The sequence below is a fragment of the Argiope bruennichi genome, chromosome 6 (assembly GCF_947563725.1).
Source record: "Argiope bruennichi chromosome 6, qqArgBrue1.1, whole genome shotgun sequence".
In the NCBI taxonomy this organism is placed as follows: domain Eukaryota; kingdom Metazoa; phylum Arthropoda; class Arachnida; order Araneae; family Araneidae; genus Argiope; species Argiope bruennichi.
The window spans coordinates 104,336,618-104,353,669 of NC_079156.1; the positions used below are offsets into that span (position 1 = coordinate 104,336,618).

Here is a 17,052-nt window from a genome sequence, read left to right on the forward strand (position 1 = left end):
CAAGGGAGAAGAGCGTCAAAACATTCAGATATTAAACTTTTTTCCCATTATGAAGGGATTCCTCAATCTTCGAGAAACGATCAATCACCAGCAACTGTTGTCAAGTGTCAAAGTCAGGTGGACTTTAGCTGGTGTTAGCTGTGAATTGATTATCATTAACATGAGTTCGGGAAGGCACAGCTACGAAGATGGATCATTAACAGACATTCTCACGATCGACTGAAGACCATTGAGGAAGCATTTCTAAGCTGAATGCGCCTTTTTTGTTTGGAATGCGGGCTTTTTGTTTGGAAATGGGAGAAAAGAGAGGAGATTAGTGAGAGACTTGAAAGGAGAAGTCGGAGAGACGTCAGTGTTCGAAAAAGGTGTTCCTGATTTTGTAAGAAGTTCCTTTGTGTTTCGGGTTTCTGGGTTAGAATCCACCCGATAAAGATCAGTGGATTTCTGGAACGGCCCCCTGGAGTTGCCGTGTTAGCTAACATCTTGTTAGCATCTTTTTGGTGTCTATTCTCCAATTTGATCAAGGAATTATTTCATGACTAAAGTTTCAACTGTTGTGTGAATTTTTAAATAATATTAACCTAGATGAGAACAAATTGTTTGGGTACATTTATAAGGCTGTAAATAAAAGAATTGTTTTGTTACGCTGCTTTCTTATTTGATCGGTCAGGATCAAGATAGTACACTGTTAAACCACAATTAGAGCGGTTACCTTGCATATTTTCATTTAACATTTCAACTAAAAATAATTTACTCAGAAATAGAAAGGAGTTAATCAAACATCAGAGAGAGAGTGTATAAGAAAAGTGCTGCGTATTTGCTTTCTCTTAACTGCCTAATGATAAAAGATAAGTGATCAATAAAAAAACTGATAAAGAGTTCAAAATGCATTGTACAATAAATGAGTGTATTTCAGAAAGGAAGCACTTGGTGAAGCAGGTTTACTTTTCTTTGCTTGTAATCTCGATTATACAAATATGGGAAACGAAGCAGAATTATGCGGTTGTTTGGAAAAAGGAGACAATCTATCTGCCAACAGTTTTACTATCATTTGGAAAATTAAGAATCCTCGACATTATGATTTCTCGAAGGACTTGTATAGTCCTGTGATATCTGTGGATATGATGGAACAGACAAGGTGGAGACTGGTGATGTATCGATTGCTTCCTAAAGCTTGGATTTATGTGACTCTTAAAAGAGAACCAGAAGACAGCGGTCCTCAACAACTTCATCTTCATTATGATTTTGATACCACAAATAATATATTTCAGAAAATATCTTGTTCCCATACATTCCAAAAAAAGGAATTAGGACCTCCTGGTTTAATAGCTAAATTAGGGCCAAGAAAATATTTAGGGAAGGTTTATGAGCCGCATAATATTATAATTACATGCATTATGAAAAAAGATGCAGCCATTCCAATGTCCGGTCAATGCATTGCTCGAACGCTAATAGGAGTAGAATATTTCGATTTTGTAGGAAAGGTGAAAAATTTTAGTGCTTTCCGTTCGGATACAAAAAAGACTTTGAAAACTATATTATCATCCACAGGTGAAACATTAATGATTGTGAATCTAAGATTAGAAGGCGAAGAAATTCCTATACTTTTAATTGATTTCATTCCTATGACAGTAAAAAGTGAGTATAAGTATTTCTGCTCATGTGTTTTTCTGGACAGTTCAGGTCAAGAAACTTCTGATACAATGTATAACTTTTATACATTTGAAGCAACACGAAAAATTAATTTGATTTCTAAGAAAAGTTTAATAGAATATAAGGATTTCTATTTGCCTAATGATGTTCTAAGCTTACGCTGTAAAATCGCCATTCTGACTGGAATGAAATTCGGGAAAATTGTGAAAACTGAATATGAAACTACTTCTGTTGGAAATGTAAATCCAAAGTTATGTTTGTCCCAGAATCACCTTGGAAATTTAGAGTCATCAGTATCAATTCAAGGGTCATTATCTTCATTTCACTGCGATTCTAAATCACCCATCCCATTCCTAAATAGATCTAGCTTAGACTCAAAACGGAATGATAATCTAAGTTATCCATTTCCAAACGCACTAGAAGACTTCGCAGCCTTTTACAAGAAGGGCATTCTTTGTGATATAAAGCTACAAACGGCTACAGAAACAATTCCAGCACATTCAGTCATTTTGAGTGCTCGGTCTCCTGTATTTGAAGCTATGTTTACAACCAACATGAAAGAAAATATCCAGAAATGTGTCCGAATCGATGACGTAGACGCGGAAACTGTTGAACGCATGCTGCTATTTCTGTATTCCGATACATTAGAAGAATTGGTATGGGCGAACGCAAAGAAGCTGTACTTCGCTGCGGACAAGTATCAGGTCCTTTCCCTGAAGCACAGGTGCGCAGTGATTCTGAAAAGAAGCATCGAGTTAAATAACTGTTGTGAGTTGCTGATTCTGGCAGATTTGCACAAAGACGAAGACTTGAAGGCAGCCGCGCAAGATTACATTGCAAAAGAGGATAAAAAAGTTTTCCTTTCAGATCAGTGGAGGGATTTGGAAAAAAGTCATCCCTACTTGGCCATCGACATCTTTCGAGCCATACAGTTGAAAAACAATTAATTCTAATAACTTTTTTTTAATAATTTTTCGTAAGTAATGTTTTATGTCCATAATTTGTTTCTCTATCATCGATCACTTACAACATAAATTGAACAGTTTAAGATGCTTCCTGATTATGTTATATTCCCATCCAGAAATATACAGAGTATTTTTAAAGTTACAGATTTCTTAGAAAGAATGAAAACAAAAATCAAACTATAAAGCAAAACCAGACTTCAGTGGTTACATGGTTTACAAATTATGCTATTAAGTTGTTCTGATGCAATTGAACTGATGTATTATATACAATAAGACAAACCGTGGAAAGACAGATCTGAATGCTCAGTGGACCTCCCACCATTAAAAAACACAGTCATCAGAGTGAGAATTAATCTCTTTTATAATAGTTAGCAGCATTATAGAGGTCTGATATATGTAGACCTGATTGGAAGAAGACATATTGAACATTTTTAAACCGTTAATCTATCAATTGTCTGCGTTTTGTCTTCTAATATCCTGTGCATCACTGTACACTAGGTAAGTATCGTCTTGACATCTTCAAAATAATCTGATGATTTAAAATGAGAAATATACAGCTAGTAAATTCTATTTGAATGACAAGAAAAAAAAATTTACTTTATTCCCATATTTTTTACATAAATAGTATCATTCTAAAATCATTCGTTATTCATCTTTAAGTTGATCCAATTTTCTGTGATAGTACTTTGTACTGCAATACGATTCTTCAACCGAATACCAGATCCTGCTTTACCTTTATAAATTTCTGTTTTGTGTTCCAGATTTCTAATAAAAAAATAATCTGTGACTTTTCGATAGATATATAGCAGCATGTTTATGAAGAAAGTATTTTTAAATTAATTCAACAGTGGAAACTCTTTGCTTAATGCTTTAATAAATGTTATTGGATTGTTTAAGTTAATTTAGCTTCCTTATAACGCGAATGGTGAATTTCTCTTATCTTTCTTTATATATCTTATAATGAATAAAGCTGAAAAAGTTCTTTTTTATATTTAAATGCCAATTTAAAAACTATTTAAACATTTATTTACTTCTCCAATTTTGTGCAATTGTACGAAACTGTTGAAAATATAATATTTTAATATTTTTAAAACTGTGTGTGTGTGTGTGTGTGTGTGTGTGTGTGTGTGTGTGTGTGTGTGTGTGTGTGTGTGTGTGTGTGTGTGTGTGTGTGTGTGTGTGTGTGTGTGTGTGTGTGTGTGTGTGTGTGTGTGTGTGTGTGTGCTCCACAGCATAGATTATTTGCCACTGAACCAAATTTGGGCCAAAACATTCCTTTGAGACTGGAAAGTGCACCTCAAAGTAATTTTTTAATTAGATTAAAATCTGAGTTAATTAAAAATTAGATTAAATTTTAGCCTTTTTTTTTTTACAATAATTTCCAAAAATACCTCTAAGAAATAATTTTTTCAAAATAAAAATTTATTGTTTCAATATTAAAAATTTTTAATCTCATGAAATTTTATCTTTAATTTTTAACGAATTTTAAAATATATTTTAAATATAAGCGTACAATCGTAAACAAAAAAATGAAAGCAGCTCTTTAACTTTTTTCATTTACTCCAATTTTGTACTATTGTATAAAATTTGTACAAAATTGGAGCAAATACTGTACGAAATAGGAATACGAAGCGGACATCTTGACAAAATTGGTATCAATATAAAAATCTTAAGGAGACAGGTTTTTTGAGACGGACAAACTGATTTACTGGATTAATTAAAATAGTTAATTAAATAGATTATAGTTAATTAATAAATAGTGAATTAACCGAGTTAGTCGGCTACTATCCCGAAATTTTTCCATTACAGAAATATTAATTTTTAATAAACGATTCAGCAGACCTTTTTATGTATGTATACAAAATGTCATTCCAAAATTCTCAATAGTTCTTGAGCTATACTTAATTTGCTAAAAACTCAGCCCAAGAAAGATCTCGCCCACCGGCGACCGTATATTAAGTAAATCTCAGCTTGTTAATAGCACTTTTTTGTGTTTTTATTCTCAAAGATTTCGGGAGAATAAACAATTTAGATTTATCCTGAATATGAGTATGATTTTATAAAATATATATTTTTTTAATATTGAAGGATTTTTATTACTTTTAAATTAATTCATTGTTTTTTTAGCCTATTTAATTGATCCCGCCCTTTGAAATTAATGCCATCTTAATATTTGTGGCGAGTGATTTTGATAAACCCATTACTTTGTATAACTCATTTTTTATATCACTAACTAGTAAGATATGAATACCATAAAGACATTTTAAGCCAATGAAATTATGCGTGTTACCATTATGTTGCCATCAGAACAACACTTTTAAAATAATTTTTTTTATGCCAGGAATTCTGATTCGTAGTAAAAAACTTATTTTCCCACAGACTCTGCTTATTTCAATAAAATCAAATTTTTAAAAAAAATAAAGCAGGCAAAAATCTGCAATTTTTATCGATTTTCTAGAGGAAAGGTTCGTGATTATCCTAAAGGCTCGGTCTTAATTTCCACTTCCTTGCAATCTCGACGAAGGTCATTTAGCTTGCTCAGCACATTTTTGTAGGACGGTGAGTAATTCCTTTGTGGTTATAATTGTGAATATTCCATTACGTAATTGACAAATGGTATATCAACTTTTAAATATTCTGTTGCTGCGTATTTTGATATTCATCAAACATATTTCTTAGCAAAGAATTTTTTTAAAAAATGGATGTCAAAAAATGAACTTCCAATTCGATGTTTGTCGAATAACAGTTGGAACTAATATTGAATGCATAAAATAAAAGTTTGAAGTTTCTTCTATCCAATGATGTATCATATGCATCACTGTTTATTGCCATTCGTTGAAAGTATTTTAATTCTGCTCCTTCTTTGAGAATAACCCGTCACTTAATCTTCTAAGCCTTTCATCGAATGATTCTCACCGAAAAATTATCTTTTACAGGTGTGTACAGATTAGAAGCATGAAGGAATGTACTGCAACATTGTGCTTGATGAAATACGATTGAAGTGTGTACCTACAATTGAATCAATAAACTGTTCTATATAATTAATTGCTTTAACAATAAATCTTTTTTTAATGTATTTATTTTGTTAGTAAATCATTAACATGAAATGTTACTTCTGAAATAATTCTTATGGCAGATTGTTGCGGTTAATTAGATTAACCCTTAAATGTATATTGTTGCAAATTGTCTACATCCAGTCCCACTTAATTTTATTCAAAAACCTGAATGTGTATGTTTCCGAACGCATGTTGATAACCATAGACAATATATCATGTATGAAAGAAAAAAGTTGACATTACTTTCGGCTGGTAAGTTATACATATTTTTTTTTTTTTTACATTACATTTTTCACATTTGAATGTGGTGGATGATGAAGTTCAGTGTGTTACCTGAAGAGATAGTCTCTATTGTCGAGTTCCCTACAATGGAGTAATCTATCTAATTGTTAAAAAAATTGCTTCTCATATGTTGTCAAGTAAGCTACCAATGTTAGATTTCTAGGAATACTGTATGTTGCCAAAAGTCTAGATGCAAGTTTTTTCAAAATAAGTATACCATATTATTACCTGGATTTTTTTATTTATTTTTTACATAACCTATGATTATTTTCCTATAACAAACGATTTTTTTCTTAATTCAAAACAAATAATCATGGATCTAAGGGTTAATGCCTCATTTTGAAGTTTCACAAATAAATTTTTGGCACAAACATTGCAATTTTGAATTATAACCAGATTATGAGCACAAAATCTTTACAAATTTCTACATGATGATAAAATGAGAGAAAATGCATTCTTTACTTGTGCTTGTCCCACATATTAAAAGTTCCTCAGTAAGAAATTTATTTTGTTATTTTTTTTCTTACTGAACAATATAAATACGCAATATGACAGTTCTTTGAAACGTTTTTAGGTTACAACAAGGGTATTTAGAACGGACTCCGTAACCATCAATCATGGCAAAGGAATGATAGAGAGATTAAGTGTTTCATAATTTTCTGGGCCATACCAAAGAGAGGAGATTCGGCATACCTGCGTGTCCTTTACATTCACCAGAATCACATTAAGGAAAATCTTTGATTGGAAAGTTATTTTGTCATAAATTAGTTTTTACTTATAAATATATCGTGTCACTAGTTTTTAGTTAGATGTGAATACAGGGTAATTCAAAATGAATGTAGCGATTACAAACGGCTATAACTATTTAATGAAAAGAATTTATAGATAAGATTAACACAAAATGTAGACGGAACTTCAAAATTTTGTGTACATTATAGATGTTCTGTGTGATTTCCCTTGGCGGTAGTCCATTTCACGCCATACATTCTGATGTATGTCTGTAATCACCGACGCAAGCGTATTACAAATGCGTACTTTGAGTTATTCAAGTGTTTTGGGCAGGGGAAATTTTGAAATTCCGTCTACATTCTGTGTTAATCTTATATATGAATTCTTTTTCATTAAATAATTATAGTCGTTTGTAATCGCTATATTCATTTTGAATTACCCTCCATTTCAAACACGGCCCTTACAATCTTATCCTTTGATGAGCATGACACGTACTCTCTATGTTATTACACTATAAAAATTTGAAGACTCTCCTAACATGAGTTAAAACTTCATGTCCATATATTTCACATACAGGCGGAATTCCGTTAAGGCAGCTATTTTGTCATTAAAAATAATTTGTTATTTATAAATAAATCGTATGAACAGTGTTAATTCAGATTAACACCCGGTTTCAATGATCATCAATTCATAATTTCTAATAATTTCGTAGATCTTGCGATTTCTACAATGGCCAGATAATTAGAACGTATTACTGTCAAAAGATGTCCACCTCATTAACGAGAAAAAGTTTCACCTATAAAGGAGAATTTGGCTTCCACCAAACACAAATTACGATGGATACTCGATAATATCAGTTATTGGATTTACGATCCTCAGCCGTCACAGCTGAGATTGTACCATCAAATGAGCAAGAGGTTTATAAATTCGAATGGAAACATATTAAACTAGTCGGATTGGTCACCTGGTCATTGCCGCATACTTCCTAAAAAAGATGTTATCCCCCCCCCAACATAAAAATTGTTAAACTTAAATAAAATCCTGAATGATACGATGGAAAGCAAAATTTTACACATAATTCCTATATTAAAAGATGACATCAAAATTTTAATTTGTATAAGTTTTTGCATTTTTCAATTATTATGATTGCATGCACGTTCGAGCTTAGACTAATAAACGGGCACCCGCCAACGAACCTAGCTCAAAATTTGATGTCGATTTACACTTTAGCTGCGCAAACTGTCAACTATCTTAATGTTTAATAGTCATCACGTTCACTTGCGCTGGAACAAACAGACTGGCAAACTTAACGAGTAGGTGGATTTTGTTTGCTACTTTGAAAATGATCTACAATTCGAATGTTAAAATCAAATGTCGAATTTCATTTGCCAAGCAGTGACTTCGAGTTATTTAGTTGACAGGCATACGTTTGAAAAAATAACGTATTCTTGGACTTCAATTAAAATTGGGGAACTTTTCCGTTAGCCGGGCGCAAATGTCGCCAATTGTAAGCCAAACGCGAATTTGGCGTAAGAAATTTGGCGGAATTCTACATTATTTGGCGATTTTTCGCTTGTGCCCGGCTAACGGAAAAGTACCAAAATTTGTTATAGGTCTACTTTAAAAAAAAAAAAGCTGCATAACAAATTGTATTTTTTTTCTTATTTACTGGTAGATATATAAACAGGTAAAAAAGCTTTTAGGGAAAAACAGGTTCTCTGGCAGGTCAAAAAAAATTTAAAATCATTGCTCTATAAAGGGAAAACTCATCAAAATCCTGAGATGTGTGATAAATCGACAACATGTAATCAGTTTTGATAAGCCGTCAACATTGTTAGCGGGAACGGTAGAATATGTTATCGTGAAAAATATTGAAGAATAATGTTTAATCATACATTCGAATATCATTTTTATGTATTATGAAAAATCAGAAGCTTCCCATTATTCACAAGATTGATATATTATTTCATTTTCTATGTTGATTTTATACCTTACTCTTGAGTCAGAATTAATTACTTCATGTCTCCAAACATTTGGAGAATAAATTGCGTAGATATTTATGTTATTCTGAATTAGATAAGGTGTGTTTCAAATTTTTAAGGACACCATATAAAAACCTGAAATCGGAATAATTTTTACCTAATATCTGTAAAAACTTCTTTGAAAAACATAAAAAATTAAATATAATAAAAAAGTCTAAAATAATTAAATAAATATCAATGCTAATAAAAGAAGAAAATAGAAGAAAAAAAAATGCCAAATTTGTGTTTCAAATTTTTAGGGACAGCTAGATGAGATGGTATATAAATTCAAGTTAAATCTTTATTATTGCTCATTTTCATTTATTACCAGTTGTTTTAATAACTTAAAAAGCTTATATTGAAAACGTCCACGTTACTTAATTTTTAATTTAGTACTTAATTTTTTGCCGAAGAAATATGACTAGAGGTAAATAGTTATCAGATCTTGAAAAAGGCCAAATAAAAGCTTATTACAAAGAAAAAAATCTTTGCGAAATATTGCAGCCCTCATAAAACGTTCAAAATGTGCTGTGGAAAATTATGTGAAGCAGTTAAATGGAAAATCAACTGCCATTCAAAAGCGAGGACCTAAGCCAAAGCTCGATTCACGTACCCGCAGGAGAATTATTCAGAAATGTAAATGGAAAATCATCAGTACGAAAAGTAACAAAAGAATTGAAAGTGGGATGTTTTTACACTACTGTTTGGAGGTCATTCAAGAGCAGTAAAAACATGAAATATGCGAAAAAGGCTTGCAAACCACCACTTGCCAAACAACACAAATTACAACGTTTATCCTGGGCAAAGGAATACATGCATTTCAAAGATGAGTGGATAGAAGTCATGTTCAGCGACGAGAAGAAGTTTAATCTAGATGGGCCAGACGGTTGGAGATATTACTGGCATGATCTAAGAAAAGAACCAGAGATTTTCTCCAAAAGGCAAATGGGCGGTGGATCTGTTATGATTTGGGGAGCTTTTAGCCTCAATGGTACATGCGAACTGGCATTTGTGAATGAAAAAAATGGATTCTTATCGATACCAAGAAATGTTACAAACACATTTACTCAATGCAGGACCTGAAATATGTGGTCCAAATTGGACTTTTCAACAGGATAATGCATCTATCCACAACTCAAAATCAAGAAAAAAGTGGTTTAGAGATAACAAAGTGAAAGTTATGGATTGGCCAGCTAGAAGCCCATTGAAAATCTATGTGGTCTTTTCGCAAGAACAGTTTATGAAGGAGGGCGCCAATTTCATTCGAAAATGTAACTTCAACAAGCAATAATGGATGCTTGGTATTCTCTGGATCCAACACTTCTTCAGAACCTAATATATTCCATGCCAAACAGAATATATGATTTCATTAGAAAAAATGGTGCTAATATTGAACGGGAAAAAAGTTTAATTTGAAGTTTTGAAGCTTTTAATTCCACTGTCCCTAAAAATTTGAAACACAAAATGTGTGCTACTCTTTTGTTTAGTTATTTCAAAGTTGAAATTTATTTGTTTAATCTAAATTATCTTACAATATTTATTTTTGTTATTTATCTAACTTGTTTCAGAAATAAATGTCAAATATTTATTATTTACGCTTTTATTTTCATTTTTACTGGTGTTCCTAAAAAATTGAAACACACCTTATAAAGATATCAATTTTCATTGTCTTTTTAGATTGCATTCATAAAATGAAATCATCTCACCTTTGGTTTCAAAGTATGGTAAGTCTTCTAACAAAAAAATCGCTATTTGTTGTTGTTTCTTACGGCACTTGCTATGGACAAGCCCGTTGTTACGTAGACAGCGATTTAAGCCGGTGGGGGAGCGTTTCTTGTTTTTAATAGCGTCAACTAGGGCCAAGAGTGCGACTTAGCTACTCACGCATCACAATCGCGTACACAACCCCTTTTTACAGGGGGGCACACTCACACATCTCACAGATAAAGAACAATCATGCCCGAACCGGGACTCGAACCCAGGACGCCCAGATCATGGGGAAGACGCGCTACCCCTATGCCAGGACGCCGGCACAGTCGCTCTTTTATTTATATAAAGCATTTCAGCAATCTTATCACGGGGGTTCGCTTTCGGAATTGTAATATAATAATCAGACGGTTTATCATTTGCATCTCCAGTTTTAACTTCCTCGAATATGAAGTACGCAAAGAGAAAATATTGTAATCGTTAAAAAAATTTTGACGAATCTCCTCGTTTCTGACTTTCTAAGTCAAATAAAAAAAAAAACTCAATTTTTGAATTATATCAACCAATCTGTCTGTGAACTGGAAAACTCAAAAACGCTTTGAGCTATAAGGATGAAATTTGGTATACGGCTTCTACTTCACATTTACAGATTTCTGTCTAATTTTGAGTAAAATCTATTTAGAAAATGTCTGGCTGTTCGAACAAAGTAACACGATAGTTACAAAACGAAGAAAACTAGATGGATTAAATTGGTACACAGATTTAACATTTATATTGTAGACACCTGTCAAATTTTGAACCAAATCGTATCAAGAGCTGACCGTCTGTCGGTTTGTACTTTCAGAAGCGTATAAAGGTGATATCTCAAAAACGTAATGACTTATATATAATAAATATTGTGTGGGATTTTATGACTGCAATTGTAGTTCTGTGTCCGATTTTGGTTTTAAAATGTTGGGAAAAATGTTTAAAACAGAAATTCGATTTTAGTAGACTGTTTCAATGCCTGCTAGGGATTAATCTCCAAAGAGTTTTTACGATAGATTTAGTAAAAAATGCTAAATTCATGCCAAAAGTTAATATTTCGCAACTGTAGTAAGCCAATACCATTTAAGGCATTCTCTGCCTTACCCAAAGGGCCGCGGTGGTCTGGTGGTATGTTCTCAGCCTCGGAACCGGAGGGTTTCAGGTTCGTGACCCGATTCCACCGAAGAACCGTCGTGTAAGGGGGTCTGTTGCACGTTAAATCCGTCATGACCAAACGTCCTCCCGCTGGTGTGGAGAGGGGGGTGCCAGCTCAGGTGTCGTCCTCGTCATCTGACCGTGGTTCAAAATTACGAGGTCCGTCCCAAAATAGCCCTAGTGTTGCTTCAAACGGGACGTTAATATAACCAAACCAAACCTGCCTTACCCAAGGTTACTAACATCTTGCAGGGGATGGGAAATTACACTTTTATGCGTGAAAATTTTGAGAAACCACACCGATCATTTCATTCACTTAACGTTCACATTCTAGCTGTTCTATGTAAGTTTAACGTAGTTTTAATATTTCTTACCTTTACAAATGTACGTTGAATTTTTAATTATTTTGTGTATCTAATTATTTATAAAATAATCTTTTTTAAAAGTTAATGAAATAAAATAACTGCTGAATGAATTATTAAAAAAATCTTGATATTTCTGTAATGGAAAAATTTCGTGATAGTAGTTAATTAGTTATGTTAATTCATTTGAATTAATCAGTTTATCCATCTCAACAAACCTATCTCTTTAGTCATTTCTATTGATACCTATTTTGTGCCGATGCGATAGTAAATTATAAAATGTTAGAAGTGTTTCATTTTTTGTTGAGACTGTAGAATGAAAATTACTATTAAAAACTACACAAAAAATTCAAGAGTAGGGAGTAAAATTGCTCGACAATTAAATTAGCATGATTCCAAGGATATTTCTTAGTTTAAAAATGGTTTAAAATCAATAACATGCAACAATATCATCGAGAGCAGCCAAAAAAAATCAATCTTATTCACTTAATTAAAATAGCTCTGAAATGCATATTCACTCCTTCCAAAATATACTTCTGCCAAATTTGGTAGTTCTAAATCAAAAGGTCTAACTTGTAGAGGGCCAACACACACATACTTTTTCCTTTAACATTAGTGGAGATTAACGTTAAGTATTAATGTAAAATCCGCGCATCAAAGACAAAAAAAAAAAAAAAAAAAAATCTAGATTTTTTTTTTTTCTCAACAAAATTTGTTTAGGAGTTGTGTTTCAGAATTTTTCAATTAATTTCTTTTTACTTTATCTTATAAGGCAATTAATTGCACTTTCCTTGTATGCTGACTTATAAGCCCCGGAATGCGTGACAAAACAGAGCGAAATTAATTCCCTTTCCTCGCTTTCGTAAACAAGCTAATTTATCACCTACAAACAATTTTACGATAAACATACTTGGAGAGATTAGAATAGTTTGGTGTCATGTTTTGAGACGTTTTTGCTCAAAGCTTTGAGCATGCGGACAAAATATTACTTTCATTTTTATGTTTATTCGCAGCATAAACTGCACAAGACAGCGACCCTTGACTAGTTTGACTATTTAATGAATTCTTTGATTATTCGAATTCTTCCGGTTCCCTTAAATTTCCTGATAAAAAGATTCAAAAATATTATCTGCGATTTTGAGATTAATTTGATATCAATTTTAAATATGTCTTCTATGCTTAGTTATTGTAAGTCAATAATTTCAGTCACTTAATGAATGCCGTACTATTGCAGAATATATTAAATCACAAAACCGATAAACGATCATTAAAACTCTGAATGTATTAATTGTGAATTACATTATTTATTTTAAAGCTTTATTATATAATTCTTGTTTTCAAATGACTGTATATTGTTTTCTGTTATAATGATTTGTTTATTGATATTATATTAATAAAATTACATATTAGAAGAGATTACGAAAATTTAATTTTAATATTTTTCAAAAATTTTTTAGTCGCCATAAATAGGACTACAAATATATAAAAAAAAAGAATGATAAATTTCCATATATTAAATAGATATCTCACTTAGGCATCAAATAAATATATTTTTCGAAATTACCGAGATTATGTCTAAAATTAGGTATACTTGACTCTAAGATAGGGAAGTTCTGGAATTAAACATACAGTTTCAGGAATTTTTTTCCAAAATGGATGTCAACTGTTACTATTGGATATTGCTGATAACATTAACAAGAAATATTAATTAAAATAATTATAAAAATTTAATAACATAATTATTAAAAAGTTTACAATATTCAATTTCCTGAGCTTTCCAAAAATAATGAACACTATCAAATTTATGATTACATTTCTAATATTCAAAGTTTTTCTAATTAGAAATTTATTCCAAACTAGCCGCCTTTGGCGACCAGCCGGTTCGCCAATCTTAATGTTCTTTAAAATATTAATAATTAAATATTTTATGTAATTAATACTTTCATAGAATCTCCATCAAAATATTTTAAAACTTCAAATTTTGATAGTCATATATTTCATTCATAATATTATAAAGGCCTTCAGTCATAACGTAATATATATATCTCTAAGTTTCTGTTAGCTCCCGTAGAATTTATACTTTAAATTAAAGTGGAAAGAATTAATCTGCAATTAATATAATTAATATTTTTTACTGAAAGTATTTTTTTTTTCTAATATGATTACTGAAAACAGAGTCACTCAGCGTTTAAACTTTATGGGCACTAAAGAATATCTTTCTTAATTTATGCAATATTTCAAGAATTTGTCAACAAAATTTTCTCAGATTCATCTTGAGCATATCCATTAATTAACAATGTTTAATTTTATATGCATCAAACACTAAGAAAATAAAACAAATCGTTTAAAATAATCGGTTGAAAACAGGTTAAAAAAAAACTACTTAGAAAACGATGTACTTAAAACTATAAGCCTATACAAAAAATTTATAACTAACATAACTACAATTTAAATACAAAAGCATGCAACTAAAATAAAAATAATTTAAATCAAGTCCGCATCCGTTGATAATAGTTTTCAACAATCAGAACACAATGCGCATGCGTGAATTTTTCTACGCCAGTTGGGGTAACGCTATAAGCAGATTATACATTTTTATTTCCTTTATTCTGTGTTATTTTAATTCAAAAGTGCTTCAGAATGAATCTGAAAGATCGATTAATTAACAATGTTTTATTTTAAATGCATCAAACATGAAGGAAGAAAAACAGAATCGTTTGAAATAATCGGCCGAAAAATCTTAAGCCTAGCCTCATTAGCGTGGGGAAAAAAACTGAAGCTTTACTCATTTGGCGATTGGGAAAATAAAGATTTTTTTGGCTGGTAAGTTAGTTTTTAATTAATAATTAAAATTCTAATTGAAAATTCGAAAAAAGGGACCCTAGGTGCACATTCCCAACCACCAAGGTATACATGTACCAAATTTGGTAGCTATAGGTAAAACGGTCTGACCTGTACAGCGCCAACATACACACACATTGAGCTTTATATAAGTACTAGCCGGCTTTGGCGACCAGCCGGTTCGCCAATCCTAATGCTCGTTAAAATTTTAATAATTAACTATTTTATGTAATTCCTACTTTAATAGCTTCTTCATTAAAATATTTTAAAACTTCAAATTTCAATTCACTCAGAATATTATGAAGGCCTTCAGTCATAACGTAATCTGTATCTCTCCAATTTTCTGTTAGCTCCCATAGAATATATGCTTTAAATTAAAGTAGAAATGATTAATCTGCAATTAATGTAATAATATTTTTTACTGAAACAAAGCATTTTTTTAAATATGATTACTGAAAACAGAGTCACTGAGCATTTAAACCTTATGGGCAATAAAGAATATATTTCTTAATTTATATAATATCTCAAGAATTTGTCAACAAAATTTTTTCAGATTCATCTTGAGCAGGTATATTAATTAACAAAGTTTAATTTTAAATGCATCAAACACTAAGAAAATAAACAGAATAGTTTTAAAATAATCGGTCGAAAACAGGTAAAAAAAATTACTTAAAAAACGATGAACTTAAACTAACATAAATACAATTTAATTACAAAAGCATACAACTAACCTAAAAATAATTTAAATCGAGTCCGCTTCCTTAAAATGTAAACAATCAGAATACAATGCGCATGCGTGAATTTTCAAAGCCAGTTACGGTAACGCAAATTTTTCTACGCCAGTTGGGGTAACGCTATGTAGATTAGAAATTTTTAATTTTTTATTCTGTTTTATCTTAATTTAAAAGTACATCAGAATGAATCTGAAAGATCGATTAATTAACAATGTTTAATTTTAAATGCATCAAACACTAAGAAAAACAGAAATTGAAAATATGATTAAATCTCTTTGTACTGTATAATTTAAAAATTAAACCAAGTCTGTACTAATTTTTTTTTTAATTTTAAAAACACTATTTTGAAATTAAATGAAGGAATTGAGATTTAAGCACTTTTTTAAAATACTAAAAAATAAAGGAAAATTAAAATGTGAAATTTTTAGGAAATATATGTATATACAGATGTTAAATGAGATGAAAATATACTGATGTTAAATAATCATTGGCTCTAAGTACTTCTCAAAACTGTATCCGTTAGTAAACCAGAATTTCGAAGAATTCGTTTTCAAGTCCAACGGTGTTTATGTTCAAAAACAAATGTTATTTCTTTCTTCAATATTTTAAATTAAACTTACAAAGAAACAAATTCCTTCCAATCTCAAAAAGTAATAACAATATCTAAATAATAGTTTGCAATTCTATCTTTCATAAAAGTTTTTATTGCTTATAATTTCTACTTTATTATTAACAAAATTTATTCTCGGCCTTCCGATTTTAGTTTAGTTTATAGCAATTCTAGAAACTAACCTCTATTTTGCAGATTGAAAAGACTTTCATGCCTTTACACACTGCTTTTATTTACATACGATTTAAAATTAAGTTTTATTTTATGAAATCCCTATATTTTGTAATTTAAAAGATAAAATAAAAAGGACTGCCTTTAAAAGTTTGAAAAATCAGGCATTTTTAATACTTTAATATTTGAAGGTTAAAGTTTCTCTTTCCACTGTGACTGATTGTAAATTGGCCCTAAATCAACAACCTTAAATTAAAAACTACAAACAAAAAGACAATTTTAATCCTTAACTAGAAGATTACTTAAAAGTAATATACCCAATTACCTCTTCTAAAATATGAAAATCAATGCTTCAACAGTTTATATATTATATATTATTGAAAATTTAAGGACTGATGAAAGTTCCTCAAGTACTGATTAAAAGCAAATTGCATGTTTAATTTACAGCTGCATATCAATTTTGTTTGGTTTATGTACTTCATGCTATATTTGAATCTAAAAGTGGAATTCAAAACTATTACTTGAGAAATAATGTATTTAAATTTATCAGTGCTTTTGGCCATTTAACTGTATGTCATAAACCATGGGCAGATTTTTATATCAGCATCACTAATTCACATTACATTTTAAAATATCTAGACAATTATTAGTTTTTATTTTAAATAATAGATATTCAAAGTTCATGATTTGAGTGTCTTGGATATTTTCAACAATTTTTTAAATATTTTCCTTGATTCTC

General features: G+C 30.8%; 1 protein-coding gene across 2 annotated transcripts; it reads left to right on the forward strand.

The window, feature by feature from the left end:
• Positions 1–917: 917 nt before the first annotated feature.
• Positions 918–5,694, forward strand: LOC129973046 (speckle-type POZ protein-like). 2 transcript variants are annotated; one of them, XM_056087403.1, is made up of 2 exons: positions 918–3,116; positions 5,555–5,694. In XM_056087403.1, exon 1 carries the CDS (start codon positions 978–980, stop codon positions 2,598–2,600), a length of 1,623 nt encoding a protein of 540 aa, XP_055943378.1. In that variant the 5' UTR covers positions 918–977; the 3' UTR covers positions 2,601–3,116; positions 5,555–5,694. The 2 variants fall into 2 exon arrangements, with proteins under 2 accessions (XP_055943378.1, XP_055943379.1); XM_056087404.1 differs by lacking the exon at positions 5,555–5,694 and adding an exon at positions 4,960–5,547.
• Positions 5,695–17,052: the final 11,358 nt, after the last annotated feature.